We start from the raw sequence: 7,981 nt of genomic DNA, 5'->3' as shown, positions 1-7,981 counted from the left end.
TAAACTTCTGTTATCAAAGTTCATAAGTTATCACATACATATATTAATATGATATCACAATTTGTTAATTGCTCCTTAGTGGAGCAGAAAATTGTCACCATATCTATTGCCACCAAATCACCATAATCTATTGATAACTGACAATTAACTAACATTCTGCTATGTACTTGAGATATTTATTATCAAGAAAAAAAGTAATATTTAACGTGATTCTAAGCGTATCCACAGCTCTTTGGGAGAAACAATTAGACCTGGCAATTTGTTTTCGAGGCTCGATGGCTCACCCTCAATAAAGAAGAAGTTAAAGTTCTGTACCAAAAGAACCACTGTCTCGAACATGTTATATCTGGCATAAGTTTCTCCTGCGCATAGCCGACGACCTACAAAAAAATACTTTTTTACAAAAAAAAACTTCAACAGAATTTATTGAATTTTATTAAAATCATGTATATCGATTTACCAAAACCAAAGGGAAGCGTAAAATCTTTGGCTAACTGTCCGTCCTCCTTCAAAAATCTTTCCGGTCTGAAAATTTTAGGATCGCCCCATAAGTCAGGATCATGATGTATAGCCGCCAAGTTAGTGAAAATTGATGTGTTCACCGGTATCTCGTAGCCTCCTAACGTGGTTTTCTTCAGACACTTGTGAGTTACGCTGAGAGGTGTGAGTGTTTCAATTCTCATCGTTTCTCGTATTGTCGCTTCCAAATAGGGCAAGCTGAAACAAAATGGAAATATTTTAAATAATTATTTTGAATCTCTGTATTGCTGAACGCAATGTAATTGAACTTGAATTCATACTAACGTTTGAAAATTATATTGAAAATAATACTTTTTACATCAAAAAACCAATGTGAAAAAACTTGTTATATAAAATAAGCTAAATATTAAACCGATTTTTAGTGTTATGTAGAGCATGTGATAAAGCATGATATATATAATGTTTTTGTGGCTAGTTGCACGCGAATATTTAAACTCGATTTTTCTGAACACAGAGCTTTATATAAAAAATTTTATTCTATATTTTCGACTTACTTTTACATGAAAAAATCATCTTCCCAGTTGTACTACGATTTCTGAAATATTCTATATTGATATTTATATATTTTATAAATTGCAAAAACGTTAACTTGCGACTCTATATGTATCCAGTGATATTTTATACTAACATTTTTTCTTGTTGTTGTGATTTATCGATATATAATTGAAAAGAAATTGTTCTTTCTCTCTTCCTTAAGTGTACAATAATCGTAAACTCACTTTTTTCTATCGTCCCATGTGGCTAATCGTCCGGTCCCAACAACATTATCTATTTCGTTCTGTACTTTCTCCATAACTCTAGGATGATGCATGAGATACTTAATAACATGAGTAATCATGATTGGTATTGCAGAGAAAGCGGGAAACATTACATCAGTTAACAAAATGATTAATTGTTCCTCCGTGAAATTATTCAACTTATCGTCTCCGTCCAATTTCTTTAGATATCTATCGACGAATCCTTGATCATCATTCTCGCTGATAATGGTTTTTTGATAATCCAGATATTTCTACGGAATAAAACACCATCGTATTTTTTAACTGGGATGCTCGAACAAGCAAGTCAATAAATAAATCGCTACACTGTTTAAATTTGAAATTTTGAAAACTTATGATTTAAATACAGAGTGATATGTTCGCATACAATAATTTAAATGCACATTTGTCAATTGAAATTAATTATCAATCGCGAATTTCGATTATAATTGTTTGAAAAATAACTTACTTTGATTATATTTGATACTGTGCTGCTTCCTTTTATATGGTTTGTGTAACCGAACATGTTACCGAAGTATCTAAAAATCGATCGCTGGGAAATAGCACCGCCAATTGTATCATTTGCTCTTTGAAACAGCAAAGCCATACGACAGAGACGTCGTGGTATATCATGCTCGCTTCTATCAAATCTACGACCGAACATAACGTTCCATATATTGTTAGCCGCCGACGCATACATAATGTCCGGAAAGAACGCCAAATTGCCTTTTAGTATTTCCTATAAATAATGAAATTTTTCTCTTATCTTTTTTTATTAAAAGATTTTTACGTACAACGACTGTACCTTCTCTCCATCGTAAATGGGTCCATTCTTCAAAATGTCGAGGAATAAAGTCATTTCATCCATGATCTCGCTCTCGAGCTTGTCCTGCCGTCGACCGAATCCAAAGTCGCGCATATGTCGGAGAGTAAATCTCCTCTGTTCTTGCCATTGCGGGCCCTCGATGAAAAATATACCTGCATGTGTGCAATTTTATAATATTTATTTACTAATCTATAATCAAACAAGTTCGTTATTTACGCTTTAATTATCGTTAATGTTTCCAATTTCGAACAAGTGCTTTTGATATAGAAGAATTGAAGAACAAATTTTCAAAATGCATTTTATCCAAAATTTCAGTTTTTTTTTTTTTTTTTTTTTTTTTTTTTTAGTTAGAGATGGTAAAATGTTCAGTGTCGAAAGATTCATATTATAAGCTACTCTGAGATGTTCAGAAAGTATTCATCGTCAATTTATACGCTGAAAAAACGTAGACATTTCGAAATTATTATGTTTTTTAACTAGAGACAAACAAAATGCATTTGTTTAACATTCTTAGCAATTGTTTAGCAATTTTGTTTAATATTTCACATCCTACTAATTGACATATTGTTATTTTCTTGTGTGCGTAGTTTCTTTCTCGTTTTCTAAAAATTACAAAACACATTCTGAAAATCTGCTCCTCAATTATATATCGCATGTACATCGAAAAGTAAATATATAATTATATTAAATACGAAGAAGAACGTTAGCTTATCACGGTCAAAGTTAGATGTTTTGAAATAATACAAAATATATTCAAAACGTAACATTTAAATCAAACATAACATCTAAATCAAAAACATAGATAATAGACTGCGCAATCTGTGATCAAAGTGGTCGATAAAAGTAAGAGAGAAGAACCATTGGAAGACAGCCAATCTGTATCTCTTTCCATTCAACGGTATAATGGCAGAAAAAATAGAGAGCTTTTGCAATAACGTGAATTCAGATACGGTGAATGCTAAAGTCTTTTTATCCTTTTCTTAATTAATTGTTAACCCTAGTATGGTAGTTATTTTTGATTATCTTCCCGATAGTTATTTTTGATTATCTTCCCGATAGTTATTTTTGATTATCTCCCCGATAGTTATTTTTGATTATCTTCCCGATAACATCAGAGTTTGTGGAATTCTACAACTTTGTCATACTATACATATATCTCTGGACTGAATATATATTTTTAGCTTAAAACGTGTGAAATTTATACCTCGAAGTCAGACAAAGACAGATAAATATAAATCAAATAAATAATATTTTATTTTCAATTAATTACAATGCTTTAAAGAAATTTTATTGAAAAAGTTCGCAAAAAATGATTAATTTGGATTAAAAATTCTCAAATTTTTAAATTTAATGTTCAAGCAAAAACCCGTAGGATTTTTTTAGTTAACCCTTTGGTTAACTAACAAAAAAATAGTACGATATGAATCGCACAAAAAAAGTATTTATTTGAACTATCGAAAATCGACATTTTTGAAAAATCTACATATTATAAATTTACAATTAATACATAAAATTTTATTATTTAAACGATATAAAATATGAAAAATAAAGTATTGTACATATATAAATAATATTATAGTATATATAATTAAGTTTATTAGGATTTAATTTAGAGGATGATACAACACTCGCTCTAGCGAAGCAATTCATTCGCTTCGGCCGAGCGATTTTCGAAGACTGACAGAGATTATAAAATTTCTACTATTTATTATATTGAAATAATTCTTTATAATTCTTTTTAATTTCCGTACTTACTTTTATACTATCGAAACTCAGTAAATGTATATTTAATAAAAAATAAAGGAGTACCCAGAACGTTGAAATTTACAAGCTAATCACGTGTAGGTCCCAAGTACTCTCTTTGAACTTTCGTGCATTCTCACATCGAGAATAACGTAAAAAAAAAAAAATATTCTTGCAGGTTTACCATATCTATGGACAGTTAAAGTTTTTTTTTAATCTCAATCCGGGTCTTCAAATTATATTATAAAAGTTGCAGCAATGCAAAAATCGCATAGAATACGTTGAATCCGTATTAAAAGTAAGATAACGATAAGAAGATAAGATTTTAGTATTCACCGTATCTGGGTAAACAGTATTGCAAAAATCCCTAATGAAAAGGACAGTGATCGTCTTCCACGGTCCCTCTCTCTTATTATTGTCAATCACATTTGATTATCACTTAAATACAAAGAGCAGTCTATTATCTACGTCTTTGTTTTAAATTAATTTTATTTCAGATAAAATTAAGTGCTAATAACAACTTTCAACACAATCAATCTGAATCCACAAATTAAATTAGAAAGACTGTAAAGAACTTATTGCGAAAAATTATCTCTGCAAGATTCGAATCTGGGACCAATTTCGAAGGATACAATAAGTTCTTTATAGTTTTTCTAATTTAACTTAGGAGGGGATCAGTAGTGTTTCAGATTGATTGTGTCGAAAGTTCAGTTATCAATGTGTTCAATCTGATGTATTCACATGTATGGTCTAAAATCTAAAGTCTAACAGTAATTCTAAAAAAAAAGTCTTAATAATTTACATAATTATATTTTTCATTACCTAATTCCTTTCCGAAAGCTCGATCCTTTATATGCGCTGTAATAACTCGGCCATCAAATTCCTCTCTTGAAAGTACTTCTTTTATGCTTTTGTAATCGTTCACTATTATTGTAAAATTATCACCCATATAGCAACTAATAATCTTTGACTTTAGTTTCTTCACATAATAATCGATGGTTAAATATGGAAATTTGTAGTTTCCCCATAACAACATCCAATAAGATCCTCCTATCGGAATTCTGATAATGCCTATCTCAAATATAAGTTCCAACATTAACATACTATCATAAATAATTTAGAATTTGACGTCACAAAGATATGCGTAAAATATAAGTATAAAAAAATAAAATAAGTATAAAGAGATAAAACTATTTTGAAGTTAGAAACTATAGATTATAACTGCCAGAGATAACCTTGTTTATAGATACAGTTATAATTTACTTCTCTAACGTCTCTAACTTCAAAATAGTTTTATCTCTTTATACTTATTTTATTTTTTTATACTTATATTTAACAAATATCTTTGTGAAGTCAAATTCTATAAATTAATAAGAAAACGTTTCTTTCCAATTTTTATGAGCTTTTAATATGTTATAAAATAAGGGACACGTATTTTTTTATATATGCTACATATATGCACTTTTGGAAGATGATACACCTTTTTAAAGAAAATCAGTTATTTTTTTCTAAGTGAATATCATCAAAAAGGATGAAAAAAATCTTTTTATCTCTCATTATTATAAATGATAAATCTTGAAATCACTATACTTTTATTAAAAAAATATTTTTCCATCTCTTATAATTCCGACAATGTTCGCTTCGAAAAAAAACTAATTGATTGGATGTTTCATTTGCTAAAAGTATATGCGCATGTATAAAAAAAATATGTATCACTTATCTAGACTACATATTAAAAACTTACCAAAATTGAAGGACGCTTTCCTGTGTTTCTTCATAAAAAAAGAGAAGTTAGAAAAAATATTTAATGGCTAATAATAAAAGTGTAATGTGATATTCTATAACGGAAATTGAAAAAAGTAAAAATGAACACACAACATAGTTTATAATATTTTATACAATTTTAATTTTATTTTACCCGGAGGTGTATTAGGTGGTTTATCATAAGCAAATTTGTACAGTTTATGTACCACAAGAAGCGTAAGTATTACGACTAAGAATAACGACATGATTTAAACAAGTCAAACAGTAGATATCAAATGAATGCGTCTCGCAACGAACGGAATTTTATAAATCTCATCAGTTTGCGTAATCCTAATAACAAGTGGATACAGAGATATGAATTGGTACGATAAAGAATAGAAAGATATAATTTAGCCCCCTCACAATTAAATTTTTCCCTCCAACACCAAATATTATTATGCAATTTAAGAATAATATATCCATAAAATAATAAATAAAATTCCTAAGATAATTTTCTCGCTATAGCAATTAAAGTAAGACGTAATTATCTGTAATTATAACATTTGCCCTTTAGCTAAGGCGTATCTTTTGATCTACTATCTTACTTGCGCTAAAAAAAACAGAGATAATAATTAAGTGTTTAATTAAAAAAAAAAGCGAACATAATTAATGCTAACACAGTAAAACAACGATGATTAAAGAAAGATAAATCTAACATAATGGTTTGTAACGTCAATGAAATAAATGCTTTATAGTTCTGAAAAACAAGTATAATAAAATTAAAGTGCATAATTTAAGCTTTTTATTGTGAGCTTTTGAAAAATATTTAATTTATCTAAAAACAAACATAAGATAAAAAATCATAATATTATATACAGTAACAATAAAAAAGTAACATTTCACAAAAAAAAAAGGAATCGGCTTTTTCTATTTATCAGAATTATCTCCCACGTGCATCTTTTAAATTATTTTATCAACCGTATTCACTAAATAGTCGGTCAATTTACAAATAGATCAACTTTTTTACTTTTTATTCTTCAAATTTAAAAGAAAATCTATCAAGTTTTCTAAGTTATAGAGAATTGCTATCCTCTATATATAATTTCTTCAACTATTACACAATAATTATTCAACAATTTATTTTATTATTAGTTACAAATGATATCATCAATCCATCAATCAAAAAGTTATATACCGCAATCTCGTAGATACGATTTTTTTGCAATCGCATACATATATATATATATCTTAAAGAATAATTAAAATAAATGTATTCTGACAAAAAACGTTTGCTTTACAAATTGTATATTAATGTGTTTTTACATCACAAATAAAATATCTAAGTACCTAATGCGTTTCACTTTTATCTCTGTACTACAGAGGTTTACACGAGAATATAATATTTCTATCAACGCATTTTTTCCATACACACATTATATAGAATACACTATATATACAAATACGCGCGACTGTCGCATTTCATAAATTATTCGAAATATTTGATATCACCACCCTGGCATACGACTGGCAAACTACTGTTGAGCACCGAACGCATTCGATCGTCATTAATTACCGTATAGCCTACATTCGGTGATAGCTGATACAACATGCAAATGCAATCTTCCAGATTTTGCATGATCGCTCGATCGAACACCGGTGTCTCCGTCAGATCGAAATGCAACTTTAAGAATACAGTATAAAGTGGGGCACAATGTGCAGCTATTCGCAGACGAAACATCAAGAGAAACATCTTTGCCATCTAAGTATAAAGGAAATGCAAACTGAGAATAATATCTGTTTTATTTATTTTATATTATATGGCGTATTATGATATGTTAAGATTATACCTCCAATGTCGCCTTTAACGTCCTTAAATCTGTGTGATGTTCGCAGTACTCAGTAAGTATGCGAATGAGTGCTCCACACCATTTGGCACAGCCTATATTTGTAATGAGTTGAGGTAAACTCAACATATATACATGCCGTAATTCAATATTTTGCTCAAATTCCATGTTCTCTATCAAAGTTGAGAGAACTTCATCACGTGTTGTCCACTGCAAAAGTGAAAATTATAATTTCAAGACTAAATACTGATTTCTGATAATCTTGTGAGTAGCATTACCGCAAATAGATTTATAGTATTATCCCAATGTTCCATAGTAGCTAAAAGACTGGCCATACAGGAATACAAAGGAATAATGTATTTTGCTTCCTTTTGATGAGTTAAAAGTTGCAAGGCGTGATAAATCAGTTTAGCATAACCAGAATCTATCAGTCCTTTTTTCTAAAATATTTGTTAAGTGAATATATATTAAGTATATATATGTATAAAATATAGTATATTAAGATACACTATATGTGCGTGAGAATAAAC

General features: G+C 29.1%; 2 protein-coding genes across 2 annotated transcripts in view; both read right to left on the bottom strand.

Moving 5' to 3' along the window:
* Positions 1 to 86: 86 nt before the first annotated feature.
* On the bottom strand, positions 87 to 6,003 carry LOC108757213 (probable cytochrome P450 304a1). Its single transcript, XM_018501636.1, has 7 exons — positions 5,783 to 6,003; positions 4,687 to 4,935; positions 2,101 to 2,273; positions 1,765 to 2,034; positions 1,260 to 1,549; positions 461 to 717; positions 87 to 380 (listed from the first exon to the last, which is right to left on the bottom strand). The coding sequence occupies exons 1-7, from the start codon at positions 5,871 to 5,873 to the stop codon at positions 202 to 204; spliced, it is 1,509 nt and encodes a 502-aa protein (XP_018357138.1). The 5' UTR covers positions 5,874 to 6,003; the 3' UTR covers positions 87 to 201.
* An 892-nt stretch (positions 6,004 to 6,895) lies between these two features.
* LOC108757216 (TELO2-interacting protein 2-like) overlaps positions 6,896 to 7,981 on the bottom strand; it is a 3,006-nt gene continuing 1,920 nt past the window's right edge. The window contains exons 3-5 of the mRNA XM_018501649.1: positions 7,730 to 7,891; positions 7,455 to 7,661; positions 6,896 to 7,366 (exon numbers count right to left, since the gene is read on the bottom strand). Coding sequence (XP_018357151.1) covers positions 7,094 to 7,366; positions 7,455 to 7,661; positions 7,730 to 7,891 — 642 coding nt within the window. The 3' untranslated portion in view covers positions 6,896 to 7,093. The remainder of the gene's footprint in view (positions 7,367 to 7,454; positions 7,662 to 7,729; positions 7,892 to 7,981) is intronic.

This window comes from Trachymyrmex septentrionalis, unplaced genomic scaffold (assembly GCF_001594115.1).
Source record: "Trachymyrmex septentrionalis isolate Tsep2-gDNA-1 unplaced genomic scaffold, Tsep1.0 scaffold134, whole genome shotgun sequence".
NCBI classification, from domain to species: domain Eukaryota; kingdom Metazoa; phylum Arthropoda; class Insecta; order Hymenoptera; family Formicidae; genus Trachymyrmex; species Trachymyrmex septentrionalis.
This window is presented reverse-complemented; position numbering and strand designations above follow the sequence as displayed.

Excerpts from the sequence above, each read along its gene's own strand:
- LOC108757213 (XM_018501636.1), bottom strand. The coding sequence starts at position 5,873 with ATGTCGTTATTCTTAGTCGTAATACTTACGCTTCTTGTGGTACATAAA. Across the intron at positions 2,035-2,100 it reads CCATTTACGATGGAGAGAAG|GAAATACTAAAAGGCAATTT; the intron begins GTACAGTCGTTG and ends CATTATTTATAG. Across the intron at positions 718-1,259 it reads ACATGGGACGATAGAAAAAA|CTTGCCCTATTTGGAAGCGA; the intron begins GTGAGTTTACGA and ends ATTTTGTTTCAG.